The sequence below is a fragment of the Anomalospiza imberbis genome, chromosome 6 (genome assembly GCF_031753505.1).
Source record: "Anomalospiza imberbis isolate Cuckoo-Finch-1a 21T00152 chromosome 6, ASM3175350v1, whole genome shotgun sequence".
Taxonomy (NCBI): Eukaryota; Metazoa; Chordata; class Aves; order Passeriformes; family Viduidae; genus Anomalospiza; species Anomalospiza imberbis.
In genome coordinates this window covers 2,740,640-2,763,877 of record NC_089686.1, presented here as the reverse complement: position 1 = coordinate 2,763,877, position 23,238 = coordinate 2,740,640, and the positions used below count along the sequence as shown (strand labels likewise).

Below are 23,238 nucleotides of genomic sequence, written 5' to 3'. Positions count from 1 at the left end.
GTAAAACTGTCTGGTGGAGGGAAGGAACCGAGTCTTGCTGTCTCCTCTTCACCCTCATTTCCTGGTGGAGGAGAAGCCCATGAGAAAGGAGGAATCATTCCCTACCAGGTATAATTTTTTACCCATCTTCGCAAATTCCTCGTCCCAAAACTTAATGTTTCTTCCTGCCCACCAAAAAAACCCCCAATGAGGAGATGGCAACTCCACCCCGAGGAACTCCAGGAAGCACTCCACGTTGGAATTCTCCCCTCCCAAAAGAGCCTGCAACCCATTCTCAACTGTAGCACATCTATTCCTGCTCTCAGAAGGCAGCTGAGGTTACTCTTGGCTGACCCAGTTGTCTGGGGAGGCAGGAAGAGCTCATCCCTACGTGCCGTGTCCGGTGCATCCGTGGTTTGGTTGGTATTTTTAGCTGGTTACAGCTCTTTGCTGTTGCTTTCCTGTTTTGTTGGGGTTTTTTAAAAAACGTAAATATTGGGCAATTTCTCCTTAAAATAGAAGTGGCTTAGCCAGCGTTATTTCTGAGTGGATTTTGCATCCCCCACCCCCGTGTCCCACTGGCATTTGGGATGTCGTGCTAGACAGGGAGGTCCCAGGCTTGGACGCTGATGAATCTCTCCAGCAGTGACTCATGTCAGGAAGTTCTGATATGGTTCATCACGGGACAGGAGGTCTGTCACTGATGCTGTCAGAATCTTACATGGCCCTGAAGCAGCCTTTTCTTCCAACTTCAGAGCATTTGGTGTATTTATGACCAAACTAGCAGAATAATCCTGATATTCAAGGGTTTGGGAGGGGGGAAAAGCCTGTGGGATAGCAGAGGTTGGAGCTGTGAGCAGGCAGCAGGGACACATCCATCAAGGGTGGTGCTGACTTCCCTTCTGCAGCATCTGAACTACTGAAATGAAGTTCCTGATTTTGGGGGAAGCAGGGCTTTTACTGGAAATTTCACTTTCCTTTGAGTGCCTCTCAGCAGTCTGAGCTGTTTGAGGACAGACACAAACTGCAGTGATTAAGTTGTTTAGCCCTCCCAGTTGTGTTTACTGGGAGCCAGATGTTCAGAGCTACTGGGAAGATGATACATGAGCTTGGCATCAGCTTGAGGGAAGAGGGACTGGGATGTGGGGATGCAAAAGTGCTGGAGTTGGAGGGGCTGGGATGCTCTTCCCAGAACCACAGAGGTATAAATAGAAATGGTGTATAAATACATTTTATATAAGTGTATAAATGCACCTATAGATGTTGAAATACCACTGTTTATAGATGTCATATCTAATGTGTTTTAACATTTATATACTTAATATATATATATAATACAAAAGTGTATATTACACATTAATGTAAAAACCCATCTATTATATTTATTTATGTATATATTACATATTAGGATTAAAATCTTGGCTCTGAGGGTGGCCCAGAGAAGCTGTGGCTGTCCCATTCCTGGAAGTGTCCAAGGCCAGGCTGGACAGACCTTGGAGCACCCTGGAATAGTGGAAAGTGTTGGATATTTAAGGTCCCTTCCAACCCTAAATTCTGTGATTTTGTGATTCTATGATTCTCCTTTTTCCCTTCCCATTTGTGTTTTCCTGCTCCATTTTTCTCCATTGCCTTTCCCTGCCCTCCTCAGCATCCCTGCACAGGGTGGCTGCAGAGAGCTCTCATATTCCATGTAAATAATGCTAATTGTATCTGGAAGGAAAACTGAGCAGATATTTCAAGGTGGAAGGGAAAGTGATCCCTGCATAGTCCTTGTCTCTGAAATCCCTTGATTTCTGAGCTCCAGGGAACTTAGGACAGAGCTGTGCCTGGGAGTTGCTCATATTTTGGCTGTACCTGTTTGCTGTCGTTGCCCCTGGATCATTTAATTAACACACCTCAGTAACTGAAGTAATTCCTGATGTTCTCTGGACTCTGGCTGGTTGCATTTATAAAATCCTCGCTACACGAGCGGGAACATCCGTGGATGAATGATTTAGGGCCGTCCTTTGCTTCTGTTCCCTTTAAATGGTTACCCAGAGGTGTGACCCTTGCAGAGTGTGGTTGATTATTTTAAAGAGAAGTCTCTGTTCTTGTGCAGAGAGAAGTTATTCCAAAGGGCAGCTCCCCGGGGCTCCCAGGAGGTGCCTGTGGGAAGATGCTGGAGCCACTCACACATCCCTCACTTTCCTGGAGGTCGTGTGAAGCCGGAAAAAACCCCAATCTCATTCCCAGTGGCTGGACTGCAGCCTCTTGATTCCCACAGCAGCCCCTCAGGAGGGTTAAAGGCAGGGATTGACCCCAGCAGGCACGAGGAGAGGAGCGGGCAGTGCATGGGATGGGCAGCCCTCATCCAAAGGGTGGCCTGGAATCCTGCCCGGGAGCAGCTGCTGGCAGGCAGCTCCAGCCTGAAGGGCCAGCTTTGATCTGCAGTTAAAGACCAGAGAAAGAGAAAGTAAAACTTTTTTTTTCTTTTTTTTTTCTTTTTTCCCTGAGCAGCCGGGATTTGTGCTTCCCGCCTGGCTGGCAGTGGGACGCGGGGGTTGGGATGTAATGCTCTCATTATCCCACTGGGAGGTAATTCCACCCAGAAAACTGCCCATCAAATATCCAACTGCAAATTTGGTGGGCTGTGATGCCTTGTGAAGGCTGCCCTAGAGCAGAGGCTGGATGGAGTCACAGAACAAAGCAGGGATTTATTCAAAGGATCTCCTCCATGGATCCACCTTGGGCAGCACCAGAGCCCAGCAAAGGCTGCACCCAAGATGAACCCAAATGGTCCCAAAATGCACGAGCGCTCCCGGGGGCTCTCACTGTGATCAGCTCTGCTCCATGGGCACATTGCAGTTCATTGTCCCATTCCAGCTTTAGCCCGTGCAGTCCCATCCTGCTTGTTTTTCTCTCTCCAGCCCACGTTGTTTGTGCTCCTGGGCCTGAGGTTTGGATCATTTGTCCTTGGTGCCCAGCTGGAAAAGGAATTGTTTTGTCTCCCTGCTCTGTGCAGAGAGCTCATCATCCCCTCATATGGAGCCCAGACCCACACACTAAAGCAGCACAGAATGGGAAAAATAGAAAAGCCAAAACCTGAGGTGTCAGCTGCACTCAGCATTTTATTGGTGTGAGTGGGAATGTCCTCACTGAAAGTGGGATTTGGGGAGGTAGGAGATGCTCACCCCATCATCCAACATAACAAATGGAAAAATCCTCTTTTCCTGCGTGAACAGGAAGGAATTCTCAGCTATGAGGACGGTGAGGCACAGGGTGTCCAGAGAAGCTGAGGCTGCCCCTGGATCCCTGGAAGTGTCCAAGGCCAGGTTGGACAGGGCTTGGAGCAGCCTGGAATAGTGGAAGGTGTCCCTGCCATGGCAGGGAACTAGATGATCTTTAAGGTCTCTTCCAACCCAAACTGTTTTGGGATTCTGGGATGGCTTCACTTGACTCCAGCCCAGTGGATGCCTTACAGCTGCTTCCTTCCAGCATTCTGCCTGTATTTTTTTCCATGTATCCCAGGAGCTCCAAGGGACTCCAGGCAGGCTCTGCTGCTGCTCTTGGGCACGTGGGACAGGAAAAGCAAACAGCAAGATGAAGCAGTGAGAGTTTTTTCCCAGGCCTCGGCGTTTCCTGCCCCAGCAATGCTCCTTCTCCTGGGGACACGACTTATGCTGGAGCTGCAGGGTGAGGGGAGATGCTGTGACAGCAGAAAAGCTCCCATCCTTCTCCTCTTGTCCTGGCTGTGAAGATCTGGGACCTCTGCTGCCCTCCAGCCTGAGAAGAGGAGCGGGGAAGATTGTGGTTGATGTTCATGGGAGCACAGAGAGAACAACTCAGTGCCAGAGCTGGGAGGAGGAAGCTCTGGGAGGAAACACTCCAAAATTCATGACCAATCCCTCCCTACCCACCCTGAGGCTGTGTAAGACAGAGAAATTCCCTTCAGGCTCTTTTATTTCCCCAGAGTCTGGTGGAGCCTCACACCCAGCTCCTGCCTCGTAATCCGTGTGAATTAGTCACCTGTTTTGGAAAACAGTCTGGGGAGCATCCTGTGCCCAGCTGTGGCATTTCCATGCCCACATTCCATCTTGCTCTGGTCTCCAGCTCCCTTTCTTGCACAGGGTGAGGGTGGTCTGATCCTGAGGAGCTTGTGGAGCTAGGGGTGCAGAGAGTCCCATGAGGGTGATGAGATGCTTCCCATCGTCCCAAAAATAAGGAGGTTCCCGAGACTCGGCAAGTGGTGGGAAGGTGCCAGCCAGCCTTCCCTGCCTCAGCCTCCAGCCACCAAATGCAACCTGAGCCGAGGTGGCAGTGGCATTTGGTGGCAGTGGCATTTGGGAGTGGCAGGATGCCAGCCCAGGGAAGGTGACACCATCCCAGTGCCAAATGTTGACCTTACGGGTTTTTTTCCCTTTCCAAACACTCCCCGCTCCAGGACAGAACGTCCTCTGACTCCTGAAGTATTTGCAATATTTCCACGCCCTCCGTTGCCAAAAAGACTTCTATAAAAAGCCACTGTTTGTTGTTTTTTGGGGTTTTTTTGTTGTTGTTGTTTTTGGTTTTTTTTTGCAAAACTGAAACCCTTTGGTGGACGATGTGCAGCGTTCCCAGGGCTCTGTGACAGGCACGTGGAGCTGCATCCCTGGCCCAGTTGCTTTCCAGGAGGCAAAGCTGCCTGGAGTTTGTGGAATCACAGAATATCCTGATTGGAAGGGACCCACAAAGATCAAGTCCAACTCCTGGCCCTGCAGAGAACAAGAATCCCACCATCCCTGGCCACTGCCAACCTCCTAAACTTTCTTTTCTTCCTTCGCACCCTGCTGGTAAATAAAGGAGTGTTTTCCCTAAAATCTTGGAGTCCTGGTAGATGCACATGGGCATCTCAGGGGGAATTTGGGGAGCAACACCAGCATTCAGGAGGAATTTCTTCATGGAAAGGGTGGTCAGGCCTCGGAAGGGGCTGCCCGGGGAGGTGGTGGATTCCCCATCCCTGGAGGTGTCCAGGGAAGGACTGGACATGGCACTCAGTGCTCTGGGCTGGCTGACGAGGTGGGGATGATTCACACGTTGGACTCGATGATCCTGGGTGTCTTTTCCAACCTCAGTTTCTCTGGGATCTGGGGATGCAGGCTGTGGATGCTCAGGAGCATCAGGAGGATGCTCGGGGATGACGTTCACGGGGAGACGGAGGCGGTGAAACCCCGAGGATGGATCTGCTGCCTTTCCCTGCCATGAGCAGAGAGCTTTGGCAGTGGCACAGCTATTTCTAAATATGTCCAGGGAATGGGTGTGGAAGGAAATCTTCCCATTTCGAGAGCTGGCCAAATTGCAACGTCCTCAGCTTTTTCAACTGCAGGGCCCAAGTGTTCGCTGCCAACTGCGGCGTTTTCCCCTTTTATTGCCTGCCCGTGCTCAGCTGTCAGACCAGCCCCAGGAACTGGGGTCAGGGAAATAACCAGATTTAATTACAGAGTGTCTGAGATGGGAAAAAAAAAATCCTTTCCACTCTCCCCCCCCCATCCCCACCCCAGTGGTGTTCTGTGTGTGTAGGAGCATCAGGTTTTATGTCACTGTGTGAGTCAGTGAATTTTTTCATCCTTACTCTGCTGTTGACAGAGACCATTTAAATAGAATTCCATCCTGAAGACATTAGGACATGCTGGCCAAGCCTTCCTTGGAATTAGTTGGATTGCTCTTTATGGGCCAGTGCAGAGGGAAAGGTGTACGTGGATTGATTTTCTCTTGTTTGTGGGATTAAATTAATGGAGTTGAATTGGCCTCGAGCTGCAGTTCAGCCACTTCAGGGGCAAGGCTTGTAGTGCTGCCTGTGCTCCAGGAAGCATCCAGATAACAGGAGCCTGGGGATTTCGTCCCACTTACAGCAAAAAAACATCCAAGTGTTTGTTGACTCTGCCTCTCCAATGGCTCTTTTTATTGGCCTTGCAGTAATGCTTGGCTCCATCACCACTGCCTGCATCCTCCTCCTCCTCCTTTTCCTTCTCCTCCTGGGTCTCTCCGGGCTGATGGTGCCCAGTTTCAGATCTGGGGAACCACTGGCACAAACATTCACACCCCTCCAAACCCCAGTGACCCCATTTTTGGGTGGTTTTGCACATCATTGCTCCCTTGGCAAATCCATAAGTCAACAGGCACTTGGATTTTCCTCCCACAATTTGGGAAGGCTCCAGCAAAACCTCTGCCAGGGTCAGCCCCAGCTGATTCCACACCCATAGCACTCCCTGGGCGTCTCCAGAAGCTTTGTGGGATGTCCTGAGAGACCTGCAGGGCCCCAGGCAGTGAGTGGAGAGCTTGGCTTTTGCCCAGATAAATATTTAAGTTCCTGGGCATCTGAAGAACCCATAATAAAATGTACTGAATGTACAAACCCAGTAAACTGTGCTGGGGGGGTGAGGACCTGCTCCATCAGATACTGCCCAGTGTCCAGCACAGCCACAGCCTTATCTCCAGACACTCCTCAAGTTACGTAAGTTCCTTTTTTAGTTTCTTTTTGTCTTTTTTTGCCCCCCTCTGGTCTGTTTTGCAGAACTTTATCTCGAGAGAATTTATGTTGCAGATAAGTCAGATGCTTCATTCTGTAAACTTACACTGTGAAAAGCCATCCACAGAATTCACTCATTCCAAGGAAAAAAAAAAACCCCACCTTTATTTTTGGTTTTAAGTCTGAAATGGAAGAAAAATGAGGTTTGAGGTCTCATTTTTCTAAGACTCGTCAGAGTGATGCACAAAGGCTGTAATTTTTATGAGTCGCTGGTTGGAGGGAGCAGTGATGGAGTGCAGAGAAATCCCACTTCCCAGAGATATCCCACTTCAGAACACATTTCCTGAAGGAGGGTGGCTGGATCAGCATTAAAGAGAGGATTTCCCCTCAGTGCTGTGTGTGCTACAAGTAAATTTATGGAGTTTTTATGTTCAGGAATTAAGGAGGTGAACCAGCCCTCTGGCCTTTAGGGGAGCCAGAAACGGGGAAGGAAATTGGATGCCGGAAGCTTCTTTGCAACATTAGTTTTCTTTCTGCATCAAAAATTTCTTTGTGTCTCAGATTATTATCTGTATTTATGAGAGCTGAATACTGAAAGTAGTGTGATTTCCAATCATTTCAGTTTTGGGGGAAGTTGGTCCATACTTAGCCCTCCCAGTCAATGATGTCATGTTCTATATGTGGGTGATGTAAGGAAACCATAAATCTGATTTCTTGTGGGAATGGGTGCCCCTGGATCCCTGGAAGTGTCCAGGGCCAGGCTGGACAGGGCTTGGAGCAACCTGGGATAGTGGAAGGTGTCCCTGCCCGTGGCAAGGCTTGGAATGAGATGAGCTTTAAGGTCCCTTCCAACCCAGATCCTTCTGGGATCCCCATCACAACACACCTGGGTGGATAAAGATGCAGCAGCTGCAAGATTTCCTTGCCGGATTTAGTGCAAAAGAGCATAAATTGGGAATTTTACACCGTGTAAAGAAGATGTGTTTTTTTAAGTCAGTTTGCAGGGTGCACATGGTGCTTTGTGAAGGAAGAGGGTTTAATCCCAGTTCTGGAGTTTGTCTTAAATGGGAGATAAATGGGCTGGGTGAGAAATGAGGGATTACACTGGAAAAAAAGGCCAAGGACTTCCCTTCAGCCACAGACAGCAGGCACAGGCAGGGTCTTGCAGGCAAATTGAAGAGAAGATGCTGCAGGCAGCAAAATGGCTTCATCCGAGAGTTGGGAAAATTTCTCTTGGCGATTCAAAGCCACCTTTCTGATCATATATGGAGCTCCACAATTCTTCATTCCAGCTCAGGCCTTTCTGTCTCCTTCCCATAGAATCCCAGAATGGTTTGGGTTGGAAAAGACCTTAAATCTCAGCCAGTCCCACCCCTGGGCTTCCACCATCCCAGGTGTCTCCAAGCCCTGTCCAGCCTGGCCTTGGACACCTCCAGGGATCCAGGAACAGCCACAGCTTCTCTGGGCACCCTGTGCCAGGGCATCCCTACCCTCACAGCCAAGAATTCCTTCCCAAGATCCCATCCATCCCTTCAGTTTGAATCCATTCCCTCAGCTGCCTTGGTGGGTTTGTAAAGTCCTGGAGTCTGTGGTTGGATGCAGTTGGGAGGGATTTGCCACTCATCCATGGGATCCCTGCTGGCATCCTGAGGATGTGCTGCCTGCTCCATGCCCTGCAGCCACGTGCTGCTTCCAAGCAGCTGCCCAAACTTGCCCTGCATCCTTTCTATCCGGCCAGCAGCATCAGGAACAACTGAGGGGCTATAAAAAGTCTCTTTGCTATCAGATGGTCAAGCCCTGGGATGATTCCAGGATTGCTTTCAGAATCCGAGCCTGGCCCGGAGCCTCCTCCTGGCCTCCCTGAGTGCTTCCAGCTGAGAGCTGCTAATGCACCATAAATAAACCTCAGAGCCTCAACCTTGCTCCAAAATACCAGGGGAACTCCTCGATTTAGGCTGTGCTGCCTCTTGTCCCCTGCCTGTGGCCCCGGTTGTCCCAGCGGATTCCTGCTCCATGAGCTCAGCTGGCTGGGATAAGTGGGAATTCTTGGAGCTGGCTGCACTCGGGCTCTGGGCAGTTATTGCTAGAAATGGTCAAAAAGTTGGGCAGGGAAAATGGAAGGGTGGGTGGTGGGGGCAGGGTTGGGGTGTAGTGGGATGATGTGTGTGGAGTGGAAATAAATCAGGGTTAAATTAAAGCTGAAATTAGAGAAAGCTTCCATATAAAAAGGAATAAAATAGGTAAATAATATAGGAATAAATATCTGTACATACAGAAATAAAACTATAAGTTCAAAAAGTTTGTATCTCAAATATAAATATATAAAAATCTATATATTTTTTAGAGATTTAAAATCCATATAGATACGTAAATCTATATATTTTTAGCCTGGAAGTGTTCAAGGACAGATTGGACAAGACTTGGAGCAACCTGGGATAGTGGAAGGTGTCCCTGCCTAATGGCAGGGGGTGGAACAAGGTGGACTTTAAGGTTCCATCCAACCCAAACCATTCTGGGATTCAATTACATGATTGAAATAAATATATATAAATAAAAGTAAAGCTTAAAATAAATGATGCTTTCTAAAAATACACGTATATCAATATATATACATAATATTTTTATATGTGTATATTGTATGTAAGTAACTACAAGAACATAAATAAAACTTAAATTAAAGCTAGATAATGGCATGGGACACCTGCAATATAAAAGACAGTTAAATCCAGAAGTGTGCAGCCTCTGGATTCAGGAATGCCAGGGCTAGTGGGATCCACCCCTGAGAATCACCTGGCTGGGGCATGTTCCCAGCGTGGGATTTCCCAGCTCATTTGCTGGTGTGGGTGGGAGTGTGGGGCTGTGTCCTGCTCAGGTCACCTGCTGGGGACCAAGTTCCAGTGTTAATTATAATCCTGGGAGTGCTCAGGGAACTCCCACTGCCGGCAGCACGTGGTGAGATCCCAGCCCAGTGACTTCTCCTGGCTGGGATAATGGCTGACTGTGTCCCTCAGCGTTCCTTGGGTGGGAAAACACAGCCTGGCTGCAGCCAGCTCCTGGCTCCTGGTCTCTCCTGCAGCAGGGGCTGCTTTCCAAGGGGCATTCCAAAGGAAAGCTCTGCAGCTGAGCATCTTGGGGTGATAGGCACAAAAAACAGAGCAAGAAACAACACAGGAGCTTCAGCATGGACAGCCAGCTGCAGAGGAGACTCCAGAACTCCTTCCAGGCTCAGGCATGTCCAGAATCCCCACAGAATCATCACAGAATCACAGGATGGTTTGGATTGGAAAGGAACTTAAATCCATCCCATTCCACCCCTGCCATGGGACACTTTCCACTGTCCCAGGGTGCTCCAGGGCCTGTCCAGCCTGGCCTTGGGCACTGCCAGGGATCCAGGGGCAGCCACAGCTTCCATGGGAATTCCAGCCCAGCCCCTCCTCACCCTCAAGCCAGGAATTCCCAGTTCCCAATCTCCCATCCATCCTTGCCCTCTGGCAGTGGGAGCCATTCCCTGGGTCCTGTCCCTCCATCCCTTGTCCCCAGTCCCTCTCCAGCTCTCCTGGAGCCCCTTCAGGCCCTGCCAGGGGCTCTGAGCTCTCCCTGGAGCCTTCTCCTCTCCAGGTGAGCACCCCCAGCTCTCCCATCCCTTTTTTTCCCAATCCAAGCTGTGTTTCAGAGCTCCCCAAGGCTTTCACCACTGCAGTGGGATGGCTCCATGCCCAGGTGAATCCTTTTCCAGGTCAGCTCCCACACATTGACCAAGCACAGGGACTCCTGGTCCTGCTCCAGGCCCTCTGTGGTTTCAGTGGTACAAAAGACAGCGGGTTCTGCTTTCCCAGGAAACTCCTTCCCACTTGGGATTGAGTGCAGCAGACCCAAAGTACTGCCTCGGTAGGAAATGAAAATTCCCTTTTCCCTTGCTCCCCATATTCCCGTGGCTCAAATCACAAACACAACGGGATGCTCCTCGTTTTAAATGGCTTTTACATTGTTCAGGTTGGTCCCAGGCAGGAAAATGGGAGAGGTTTGCTTTGAAAAGGAAACATTTTGGCCAAAATCTCTTTAAAAAGTGGGTAAATTATAGGTTTTAAACTTTCCAGTCTGATGTGTAAGTAAATGGCTTAACTCTTGGATTGCACCTATGGAAGTGAGAGGGTCCAGCCTGTTACCTACATGGCTAAGTAAGGGGTTGTGTTTATATTTATTTATTTGATTTATATTTATATTTATATTATTTATATTTATACTTTTCTATTTCCATAATTTCCATTTCTATTTCTTTATATTATTTCTATATTATTGTGTATAATTATACATTATTTATAATTTTATATTATTCATGTGGGGGTTATTATTTTTATCATGTTCATTTAATGTATGACTAGGCTCTGTTGCAGGCTTTACAGTGCTCACATTTACATTTGAGCGGCTGTGCCTGGGAAATTCCACATTTTATCCAAATGTTACCTTTCCAGCCAAGGACACCACTTGTTTCCAACAGGGAAAATGTCCTCAACTTGTTTTTTAACCATTACAGAGCAGGAAATTTATCCAAGGGAGATAACTGGGCATTGCTGGATGCTGTTCCTAATGGAAGAATATTCTTCTTTTCCCCCTTTTTCTCCTTTTTTCTCTCCTTTTTTCTCTCCTTTTTTCCCATCCTGCCATTATAAAAGTGGTCCATTTTCCCCTCCAGACATCAGGCATCCAGAAGAGCTCTCCCTTTTGAGGAAACCCAGAGATCCATCAAAGAAAAAAAAGAAGAAGTTGGACGATCAGTGTGAAGACGACACCTTCGAGCTGGAGGGGCCGCTGATCACGCCGGGGTCGGGTGAGCTGGGAAAAAAAAAATGGGAGCAGGGCTAAAACTGGCACAGCAGCGTGGGGCTGGTGGAATTTCTTAGGGTCTGTGCAAGAAACAGACCCCAAATCCATGGCACAAGTCCTGGCGGGCTGCAGCACTCGGTCGCACGGATGCATGTCTGGAGCTGGAGCTGGAGCTGGAGCTGTCACGCATTTCTGGGAGCAGAGCAACCCCAGGCTTCACAGAACAAACCAGAGCCCAAGTGTGGCCACTTGAGCACTCGGATGGTGTTGCTGAGAGCTTTTCTTACCCTGTTAAGAAAGGAGTTATATGGAAAATCATTCCTAATGTCACATTCCTGGCGTGGTTTAGGCTGTGCCACCGTTCCACTCTGTATTTACAGCCCAGCAAGGGCAGTGTTTTATTAATTGCTTTAGTGTTTCCTTACATGAATGGTGTAGCTGTGGATTGTAATGCTAAATAAATCCTTTTATTGCTGGGGGCTGGTTGGCCAGTGTGGATTCCAGATCCAGAGCAGGATTGGGAAGGGAATTTCTAGTGGAGTAACATCCCTGATGAAGTAACATCCCTGATGGAGTTGCCACAGGCAGCAAATTGATGCAGGTGTTTGCAAGCAGAGGAGTTTTTCAGCTTTTTTCCATAGCTGCTGGAAGTCTGATGTCTGAAGGCAAATGGCAGGAGTTTAAACCATATTTTTGGCCAAGTGGGAGTGCTTTATCCCAAATGGATTTGTGGGGAAAGCCACAGTGGTGAGCAGGAGACGTGTCTGGCTGCCAAAGCTCTCAGGTTTAAATCCAGCAATCCAAGGGCAGCAGGGCAGCTTTAATTAAAAAAACTACCTTGGAATTGTAAAGTTGTATTAATTGATGTTAAATCAGCTGCAGGGAAGGTCATGGAGTGTGGTTAATGCCAGTGGTGGCTCAGGGCTTGCAGAAAGGATGGTTTTGGCTGCGTGGGGTGATGTGCACCACGGGTCTGGAACAAGGAAAGATAATTCTCCTTCTGCTCTGATCCCACTCTTTCTCCCCTCTTAAAATTAAAAATACGTCTGGGCTTGTCCTCTTCCACTCCTGGCTCAGAGAATTTGGGCAAGGCTCCAGTCAATTTTCATTTCCATTTGGCATTTTCCTCTTGAAAGTCCATTCTAAGCCTTTCCAACAGCCAGTGTTCACAGAGAGCATCTCTGTTAGATTAATAGGAAAGACTTGGCCTTCTTTGGGGGAAATGTATGCAAAAGCTGGGCTTTATTTTAATTATTTATGGCTCTTCCACTGAGTCACTTGGCTGGTTTTGCTATCCTTGTGAATGAAATCTCTCACAGCAGGTTGAATTCCTGCCTGTTCAGGTGCCATCCGATAAAAGTCGTGGGTTTCATCTGAATAAATCATTTTTAGTGTTGTTCCAACATCAGTTTGTGCGCTGAAAGCTTCTGGAAAACTGATTAATAATTCAGGAGGTGCTGATTTCAATGTCTTGGGAGTGTTTTGTCACTGATTGCCCCAAACCTGGCAGTGAAACCATTTAAATCCCAGTGGGCAGAGTTGTCAATACACCCACAGGATGTGTTGCCCAACACTTTCCATTAGAAGACTTGTAGTCACTTGTTTATATAAATTAGCCAAATTTGTAGCTATTTCTGCCGGAACTTTCCATGACACTGCCTGCCTGGGGCAATTTTTTTAAGGGAAGCTTCTTTTGAGATGTTTCAGGTGTTTGGAGAAAGAGATGAGGAGAGCAGCGCAGGGGAAGCTTTGCTCTGATGGAGCAGACACTCAGCCAAGGAATGTGGGGGATATTCATGGAAAAAAAATTGCCCACAATTTGTGGCAAAAAGTGGGATTTTCTTTTGTTGTTCCAGTTGATGCTCAGCCTTGTGTGCTCGAGCCATGTGAAGGCTGAAGCTGCAGCGAGGGTGGATGGGGAGGAGGGAAGAGCTCTTTTGGGTTTATGGATGGTCATGGGGGTTTGTGGCTGGTTTGTGTTGGAGTTGTTGGAGTTCTCTGCTCCAGTGCTGTAACAATCCACGGGGAAGAGCCCCCTTCTGCTGCTTTCGTAATCACAGAATCACAGCATAGCTCAAGTTGGACGGGACCCTAAGGATCATGGAGTCCCAGCTCCCAAAGTCCAAGTACCTGGTCTAAAAACCTGGAAATCATCCTGGCCTTTTCCTTGCAAATGAAGATGGATTTTTCCATCCCTTGACCATCCCTGCTGCTTTTTTGCTCATGCCTGGTTTGCTGGATCTGTCTTGGTGACAGAGGCACCAAGGTACCCATGGTGCTTACAGGTCCTCAAATGATTCATCCAGACTGGGATGCCAGCAAAACGAGCAGAAGCATTAAAAGCATCCTTTTTTGGTGGTTTTCACTTATATTTTCCACCCTGCCAGGCAGCTTAGATTCAGGTTTGTAATTGTTTGGAGTTTCCTAGCCGTGATGTTGGTTGTCACTGACATTGATGCTGCTGATTCACAACGTTCTTCCTGCTCCTTGAGATGCCCATCGTGAAAACGAAGGGTTCAGAAAGGTTTTTCCATTGGTTTGGTCTTGGACTTTTCCAGTCTAACTCAGTTTTCTGTCATTCCTTGGCCATGAGGGTGTGGGGATGCTTTGGAGCAAGGAGCTGGAGCGTGGCCCAAGGTGGTGGCTTGGGTCAGCAGCAGGAGGTGGCACAAAAGTTTTGTTTGTGGCATCTCAACTCTGTCACCGTCTTCAACACCCTCAGCAGAGCTCTGGGAGGGAGAGCTTGGGTGCCGTGAATTGCAGGCTCATGATTTAGGAAGGACACAGCCCTTTCCCAAAAATCCAGCGTGGTGTTGGACCTTCTGGCTCTGGTGGGCAGATCTGTGCCCAGGTGATGCTGGGTGAGCTCTTTGCCCGATGTGTGCACGCAGGGGAATTCCTGGCATTAGGAGATGGTGGTTGATCCTCCCTTATTCTGAAAATCTGGATTTTATATAAAGATTCAGTGTTCCTGTGTGGTGAAGAGGGGCTGTTTCATTGGATGGTTTGGGATGGAAGGGACTTAAAAGGGACTTAAAGCACTTCTCATTTGCACCCCCTGTCATGGGCAGGGACACCTTCCAGAGACCAGGTTGTCCAGGCCCCATCCAAGCTCTCCTGGAACACTTCCAGGGATGGGGCAGCCACAACTTCTCTGTTAAACTCTCAGCTACTTTTTTATGAGATACTGAGCTGGATTTGGTTTTGTTCTCTTAATAATTTTTAAATGTTTGGGTGTTTTTATGTCTGCTTTGAGTCGGTACGAGCTGTGGAGCTTCAAAAGGCCTGGGAGTAACATTTGCTTTGGGATCAGTCTGGCACCACATCGCACCACTCAGCACATTAATCCTGAATTTGTGTGGCCACCTCAGCAAGCTTTTCCATCCGGGAATGCCACATTTCCATGCCCGGCTGTCCTCGTAACGTGAATAAAATAACGGGAAGTCACTTCAGTTGCTTTGCTGCCACCAGCGCTGCTGCAAACGCTCCATTAGGCTGGTGCAACCTCACCTGTGCTGTTCTGCCCTCTTCCAAAAATGCTCATTTTTGGCTTCTGTCCTTCTCCTGCTCTCCGGGTGACTTTCTCTCGCCTTCTCACTTCCCTCCTTTCTTTCCCTCTCTATAGGCACCGATATTCTTTACATCGGCCCCGTCAAAGGTGAGCTCCACCTCAATAGGACTTTTGCCCTCTGCCTCTGGTCTCTTTGGCTGCACCCTTAGTTTACTTTCCTGCTCCTCTAAAACTTTTGACTTCCAAAATCTTTAAGCAACAGGTAATACCGGTAAGTCGGGGGCCACTCATGTCCCAGATGCCACAGAAACTCAGGGGGCAGGAGCTTCCCGGTGTGGGAGACCTGAGTCTTTTCCCATCATTTGGGCTGGAATGAGTTTTCCATCAGTTTTGCTCTTGGAGAAGAGCCCAGAGAGAGGAGAGGGACAGGTTTTCATGGGAAAACAAGCAGCGCAGCGTTTTCCCATCGCGAAAAGATGAGAAGGGAAGGTTCTCCATCCGCCGGCTCCGGGTTTGTGTGGAGCGGCGTGGCCGGGAGCCGGCAGGGCTTGGCCCAAGGCTAATTCCTGGCTTTTATTCCCCTCGCTGGTAGGAAATATCTATTCAAGCCCAGGACTCTATAGCAAAACGATGACACCGACCTACGACGCCCACGACGGCAGCCCCCTGTCCCCCACGTCCGCCTGGTTCGGCGACAGCGCCCTGTCCGAGGGCAACCCGGGAATCCTGGCCGTGAGCCAGCCCGTCACCTCCCCGGAGTCCTTAGCCAAAATGTACAAGCCCCAGACGCTGCTCGATAAGGCCAAAATCAACCAAGGGTGAGTTCAGGAGCTGAGGATTTGGGGGTTTCCTGCTGATTTTTAATTGTGTTCGCGAGAGTTTCGTGGCAACTCCGCCGGAGCGTTCCGTGTGTGTTACCCCGTGTTGGCAATCCACAGGTGGCTGGACTCGTCCCGATCCCTGATGGAGCAGGAGGTGAAGGAAAACGAGGCTTTGCTACTCCGGTTCAAGTACTACAGCTTTTTTGACCTGAATCCAAAGGTACAGAGCTCCTTGTTCCACTCCCATTTTGAAATTTCCATCCTTTGGAGCGAAGGGTGCCTGGATCTCTACCGTGCTGTTGTGTTGGTAAACCTCCCAAAGGCTGTGGAAGTTTGAAAATTGGTTGTGCAGGCATCAAGCCCAGGATTTGTGCTCCTATATAGCAGGGTTTTTAGGTGTTGCTAGAGGTGCTTCAGGGGTTCTTAAAGCCACCTCTTGTCAGTGGCAGAGGGTTTTCAGTCTCAAATCAAAATGTTGTGTTGAGATGAGAAATCACAGAATCCCAGAACAGTTTGGGTTGCAATGGGCCTTAAGGACCATCTCATTCCACCCCCCTGCCATGGGCAGAGACAGCTTCCAGTGGAGGGGGTGGTTTGTGTTGAGCTGGGCTCCTGGTTTTCCAAGCATTCCGTGTTTCTGTGCCGCAGTACGACGCGATCAGGATCAACCAGCTGTACGAGCAGTCCAAGTGGGCAATCCTGCTGGAGGAGATCGAGTGCACGGAGGAGGAGATGATGATGTTTGCAGCACTGCAGGTGAGAGACAGCCCAGACACCCTTGGGTTGGGTTAGACTTGATTTTTTTTGCAGACTTCTCTGCTCATTAATCTGATAAACGAAATTATGGAATCCTAAAAGGGTTTGGGTTGCAAGGGACCACAAAGCCCATCCAGTTCCAACCCCCTTCCACTATCCCAGGGTGCTCCAGCCTTGTCTTGAACACTTCCAATGATGGGGCAGCCACAGCTTCTCTGGGCAACCTGTGCCAGGGTCTCACCACCCTCACAGCCAAGAATTCCTTCCCAACATCCCATCTAAACCATCCCTTCTTCAGTTTAAAATCATGTTTTAAGCCTCACCTTGTCTCTGGTGGAAGCTTGGCCGTCTCTTGCTGGTAGAAGTTGGGTCATTTCCCATCTCCACATGCTCACTTGAGTTTATGAGATAATTTAAATACTTGCCACTGATTATGCCTCATGGAAAAGAACTTGACCCGCTTTTACCAAACATGTTTATGTCTATCCTAACTTATAGTTTTGTCCTTCTTAACCCATCCCATACGAACACGGGGTTACAGAACTGTGCCTTTCTGGCTCTCTGCCTCCAAACCAGCTGGGGATAATCTGTGGCTTTCCAAGAACTATTTATTTATCTGGTTTATGAAATACTCAGTGTGATTTGGCAAAAATGCTCCACCTGCTATTGACTTCCATGAGAGGGATGGCAGGCATTTGTTCCGTGTGGTCTGGCACACCTTGGAGCTGTAGGATGCAGAAATATCCCCCTCAGGAGAAGACCTGCCTGCTCCAAGGGCCCCTCCCAGGAAAAAAAAAGAGAGGAAAGCAGAAATATAATGACTCAGTTTACATCCAAGTGCTCCACAGTGGGCTGGGCATGGTGTTCTTCCTGTGAGATTTTATGGATGTTTTGGTTTTCTGGGGTGAAAACAGATGCAGAGGCATAGAATCCTACAATGATTTGGGTTGGAATGGGCTTTAAAGGTCATCTTGTTCCACCCCCTGCCACGGGCAGGGGCATTTCCACCCTCCCAGGTTGTTCCTGCCCCGTCCAACCTGGCCTTGGACGCTTCCAGGGATGGGGGATCTTACAAATATCCATAAACACCTGGTGGGAGGCAGGAAAGGGGGTGGACAGAGGTGCCCAGTAGCAGGAGCAGAGGCCACGGACACAGCCTGGAGCATGGGAGGGTCCCTCTGCACATCAGGAAGCATCTTCATGCCAGAAGGGTGACTGAGCACTGGCACAGTTTGCCCAGAGAGGCTGTGGAGTGTCCCTCCCTGGAGTTACTCCAAAGCCAGGTGGATGTGGTCCTGGACAGCAGCTCCAGGTGGCCCTGCTGGAGCAGGGAGTGGGACCAGGAAACCTCCAGAGGTCCCTTCCAACCACAGCCCGGTGGAAAGAGCAGCTCTGTCCTGCAGGGTTCAGAGATCTCCTACAGGGATCAGTGCCTGGAGACCCCTTGGACTGGAAACATCCAGGATGGTCACTCCTGACCCAACAAACCCTCCCAGAATTTGCTGCCTCTGCTCCTGGTTTCCCACTCCTGTTTCCCACTCCGCTTCCCAAGCACGGTGGCTGTGTCACCATGATCCCGTGGGATCCTGGGGTCACAGAGCACCCAGGTGTGACCCTGGCCTTGCCTTCCAGTACCACATCAACAAGCTGTCCATCATGTCCTCGGAAAACCACCTGAACCACAGTGACAAGGACGTGGACGAGGTGGACGCCGCGCTCTCGGACCTGGAAATCACCTTGGAAGGTGGCAAGACGTCAACAATCCTGGTGAGGGCTGCAGGGAGTTTTTTCAGGCATCCAACCTCATTTATTTCCTATTTTTCTTCTAATTCTGATGACAAAGTTGCCCACACCCCAGTAATATTTTCTTTGAAATACAGGGATTTTAGATAGCAAGGGATAGTTTTGGAAAGAAGGAACCCTGGGCAGCATCTGGAAAAGTTTGGAGGAGCCAGGATCTTACTGATACCCCCCTGCACCAAGCCACCCTCCCGATGAAATAATGGAAAACAAAATGGAAATTAAGGGGTTTTTTTTTATCCTCACTACTGACTTTCCCAAATAACTGAGTTTTCCACATTGAGGTTCCTCTTCCACTGTTTCTAATTCACATTTTACAGCACCTAAAGCAGCTGCTGGATTTTCAGAACTAATTTAGGCTTATGAAACCCTATTTTTATTAGACTGGATTTTAGCCTAGGTCTGTATTTCAGAGCATTTGTTTTTTTTTTTTTTTCTTGATATGTCGTTTTAACACTGGTTTTCCACCTTTAAAAATATAAAGCCTGAAAATTAAAGTGCATTAAAAGGACTCAGTCCTGTCAGCCTTGGCCCAGCATAGCTTTTCCAGGCATTTTGCACATTTAAACCGTCTCTTTCCAACCCTAAAATCTGAAATTTTCCACTTTTACACTTCATATAATTTTTTAAGTGTTTATGATGGATCTTTTTGAAGCTACATCCATCCTCAGATGCTTTATTGCCATTAACAACAGCAGAGCTTTGCAGTATGAACCAGAAATAACAACAAATTTTTATCACCAAGACATATTTTCTAATTCCTTTTGCAAAACCAGATTTGAAACACATCACTGAGGAACTGTCCCTGCCAGACAGGAGTGAAGAGGACAATGATTCATCCAAAAAAACCCATCCCTTTCCGTAGGGCTTTGTAGCAGGAGCCATTTCCAGATGCATTCGAGTAATTGAATACGGATAATGGGCAATTACTGGATTGTTTGTTTAGATTCTGCATTTTTTCCCCTGCTGTATCTGTAAACAGTTTCTCATTGCAGACTGAAAGTAAACTGTCCTGCTACTGGAAGCTCCTGGAGCAATCCTCCCTTTCCCTGTCCCTGGAAATTTTTTATGCTTCCAGCTCCTGGGAATTGCAAGTGCCACCCTGATGCAAAAAAGGGAATTTAAACTCAATATTTTAAAAATTTTGAAGGAGAAAAAAAAAAAATCTTTCTAGGCTTAGAAATCCCAGTTAATTCTCTGCAGAGGTGCCTCTTCCCTTTTGTTTGGAGCATCAGGAATAACTGAAGGGAGGAGAAAATTCCCTGTGCAGACGCTGCTGCGCGACCGCCGGTGACCCCGCGGCTGGGAATTGGCTCCGGCAGCAGCAGGAATTCCTCAAAGGAAGATCCAGCCTTGTTCTCTGCTTTCAAAACAGCAGAGCTGGGCCCTGCATTTTTCACTGCTGGCGTCTCCTGGGAAGTGGCTGGGGCTTTCTCAGGAGCAGCTTCACAACCCCTAAGCCCTGATGGTGCTCCTGGTTCCCTCCCCTGCACCACATCCCTTCCCTCCTGATCCCACAGCTCCGAGTGACTGGGATAATCTTTGATTTCCAGGGTGACATCACTTCCATCCCAGAGCTCGCTGACTACATTAAAGTCTTCAAGTAAGTGCTGATGGGAAGAGCTGTTTGTGGAACTGGTAATGGCTGTGAATAATTAATGGTCCTGCCTCTTAATTTCCTTTTTTTTTTTTTTTTTAATCTCCTGGCCTGACGATATTCAAAATATTCAATACTTAAATTGATTGGTTCTTAAATACAAAATTCAAGGTGTTTTCCTGCTCTGGTGCGTCCCACAGCCAGCAGTGTGTGCTTGGATGCTTCTTTAACACCTTTAATGCCCAAACCATCCTAAAATGAGGAGTGAAACCTAAAAACCTCCCTCAAAGACTTCTCCTGGTCTGCAGGAGGCTGGAGGAATTCTATGCAGCCGGGATCCCGGTCTCTCCATGCCAAAAGGAGCGGGTTAAGTTGACTCTGCCCCTCTCCCAGCTTGCTCAGGATTTAGGGTTTTTTTTTTTTAGCTTGCTTTGACTTGGTTGGTGGTTCATGGAAACCGGGAACGGCGGCGTCTGGACTTGGAGGAACATTTTTGGCAGCCACCACCATCTTTTGCAATTTATTGCTTGCTGCAGTGAAAGTTCTGGAAGCTGGAAACACTGATGGGATTTCACAGCAGAGATGCAGGATAGTGGGGGGAGGAAAAAAGCTGCAGACAGTGAAGTAGCTCTGGAACAAGCCTTTATTTTAGGAATTGTTTGGTTCTGGAGTCAGAACCTGGCACTCTGTGCTCTGAAAACCCCTTCTCCCTCTCCGGAGGTGAATTAATGAGGTCTCTGCCTCTGTCTGGGCTTGTGGTCTGGCTTAATTGGGATGAAGTTTCAAGGCTGTGCCCAGCCCCTCAGTGGGTGTTTTTTCCCTCCCTTGAACAAACAAACAAACAAACAAAAAACTTGTTCTTCCCCCGATCTGCTGATTTGCCAATCAAATTAGGCACCACTCTGGCAGCTAATTGCCTGCTAATTGGAGCACCAGGGGATGGAGCAGCCAGAAGCTGCTGGTTCCTCACTCAGTGCAAGCCCTAAGCCCTGGGGTTGGGGTTTGAGGCTGTCAGATTGAACACAGAATTCCATTTGCTCCTGAAAATGGGCCTCAGGTGGTATTTCAGTGCCAGAAATCCAGTGTGAATGGTGCAATGTTTGGAGCTGTCCCAGCTTTGGATGTGCCTCTTGTCACACTTCGGCTGGGGAGGAGAACTGGGGGAGCAGTGCATGTCCCTTGTATTCCTTAGATTTAACTCCTGTAAATGTGTCCCAGCATGTGCCTGGTGTGGCTGTAGAGATTTGGAGTGGTTCTCTCTCCCCTGCCAGCCAGGTTACTGCCCTTGCCAGCTAAAATCATAGAATTCCAGAGTGTTTTGGGTTGGGATGGGCTTTAAAGACCATCCTGTTCCAATCCCCCTCCATGGGCAGGAGGGACACCTTCCACTGTCCCAGGTTGCTCCAAGCCCAGTCCAGCCTGGCCTTGGGCACTGCCAGGGATCCAGGGGCAGCCACAGCTGCTCTGGGCACCCTGTCCTAGGGCCTGCCCACCCTCCCAGGGAAGGATTTCTTCTTAATATCCCACCTAAAATACTCTCAGCAGCTGTTTCTGAGATGAAAACACAAGAAATGCATGAGAGGCTGCAGATCCAGCCTTAGAATAAGGTTTAGAAATCAGAGAAGGTTAAAATATTCTTATACTTGGGGCTCTGTAAAGTATCTGGGCTTGTGTTGGGATGAGTTCAGGGTGCTTCACTTTGCAGGGCCACCAGTTCTCCTGCAGAATCAAGCAAAATCCATGCTTTCTGTAGAAAAGGAGGGAACCTTTTGTGCTGTGGAGTGTTTAAAAAGAAAACAAGGAGTGCACTCAGGCGAGTGCGTGACTGACACGTCCTTGGAAGTGCTGCTTCCCCTCAGAGCCTGAGCAGAGTGGTTCCAGTTTCATGTGGTGGCTGGACAGGCAGATTTTGCAGTGGTTCATGGACTCCTCTGTTTTTGTAGCACAGTCCTCCAGCTCCCCCCACCTTGCCCCAGATTATCTCACTGGGATTGAAGACTCCAAACTTGGAATTGGAGCTCAACTCCTTGAGCCAGCAGTGAAGGAATGGCTGAGCCTCCAGGCAGGGCTGGGAATAACTCAGGCTGCTGACAGCAGCTTGCCAGGGCTGAAATTCTGAGGAAGTACTGAGGTTTCCTGGGGAGCAGCTTGTTTTAGGAGCTCAGACCAAGTGAGATGTCCTTCCACGTGTCCTGCAGGCCCAAGAAGCTGACGTTGAAAGGCTACAAGCCCTACTGGTGCACCTTCAAAGATACCTCCATCTCCTGCTACAAAAGCAAAGAGGAATCCAACGGGACTCCTGCTCACCAGATGAACCTGAGAGGTAAGAGAAGCACAGGGTTGGGGTTAGAGAAGCTGCTTTTTATTCCAGGAATAGGCTGCTCCTCCTGCATCTTGTTTTCCCACTGCTTTATCGCCTCAGAATTCCATCCCGGGGTTGGGTAAAGGTGTGTAAAGGAATGAGGTGGCTGGGTTTGATATCGTGGCACAGACTTGGAGTTCTAAGTGTGATTATGTGTGATCCCACGGGGGAGTACCCCAAAAAGCTTGGGAAGAGAGCTTGGAGAACCACGGTTTGGGTTGGAGTGGCCCTTCCAAACCTTGTTCCAACCTTCCACCTGCCCTTCTCCTTTTTGTCAGTTCTCCAAAGGATTGCACTGACTCCCACGGCAGAAACTGGAAAGAGCAGACCATTTTCTTCCTCTGCTGCCTTTATTTTTCCTCCTCTCCCCACTGCTGGTTGGGAGCAGCCTCACTCAAGAGCTGAAATTCCTACGGTGGCTGCCTGTCCTTATGTCAAGTGAAACATTCCTGCTCTGGCAGCCGCAGAGCTGCAGTGAGCTCCTGTGTTCTCCCTGGGGATGCCAGGCGACCTCAGGCTGCTGTGGGAGCAAGGCCTGGCCCCCAGGACCTTTCTGGAAGCTTTTGACAAATCTGCTGGGACGGCACTTTCCAGAAATCTGGGAGGCGGCGTTGGCGCTGCCGTGGCAGGGTGGGTTCATCACCCCTGTGTTTACACAACCATTGGAATTCTCTCCAGGCACCAGGAGTGGGATGCTCACACCTCGCTGCGGCTGCAGCAGCCAAGTCATGGAACCCCTGAATGGTTTGGGTTGGAAGGGACTTTAAAGCCCAGCCAGTTCCACCTCGCTCCCACAGGAAGGGACACCTTGCACTAAACCGGGATGGTCCAAGCCCCACCCGGCCTGGCCTGAAACACTCCATGGCATCCCATCATTCATCAGTAACACAGAGGGGTTTCAGGGTGAGACTCAACACCCGTCCAGTCACCTTCTCCTGTCCTTTCATGAAGATTTTGGGGTGTTTGCCAGCCACTGGATCCATTTCTGATTCCAGGCAGGATCCAGGAGTTCTGTGGGTTTGCTATTGCTTCAAAGCTTTCAGATCAGGTCTTGCTTTCCCCCACCGTTTTCCTGACACTTGGAAAAAGGGACAGGTTTTTTCT

The 23,238-nt window shown here is 48.9% G+C and overlaps 1 protein-coding gene and 1 long non-coding RNA gene across 5 annotated transcripts in view; both read left to right on the top strand.

The window, feature by feature from the left end:
* The window catches only part of LOC137476578 (uncharacterized), a 79,744-nt gene that overhangs the window by 29,061 nt on the left and 27,445 nt on the right, over positions 1-23,238 (top strand). The window lies entirely within an intron of this gene.
* Positions 1-23,238, top strand: part of FERMT2 (FERM domain containing kindlin 2) — a 50,105-nt gene that overhangs the window by 19,026 nt on the left and 7,841 nt on the right. For 2 of the 4 annotated variants that reach the window (XM_068194908.1, XM_068194905.1), the window contains exons 3-10: positions 11,157-11,291; positions 14,913-14,945; positions 15,391-15,616; positions 15,737-15,839; positions 16,268-16,375; positions 18,008-18,142; positions 19,729-19,778; positions 21,971-22,095. In XM_068194908.1, coding sequence (XP_068051009.1) covers positions 11,157-11,291; positions 14,913-14,945; positions 15,391-15,616; positions 15,737-15,839; positions 16,268-16,375; positions 18,008-18,142; positions 19,729-19,778; positions 21,971-22,095 — 915 coding nt within the window. The remainder of the gene's footprint in view (positions 1-11,156; positions 11,292-14,912; positions 14,946-15,390; positions 15,617-15,736; positions 15,840-16,267; positions 16,376-18,007; positions 18,143-19,728; positions 19,779-21,970; positions 22,096-23,238) is intronic. The other 2 variants (XM_068194907.1, XM_068194906.1) reach the window with 1 other exon arrangement.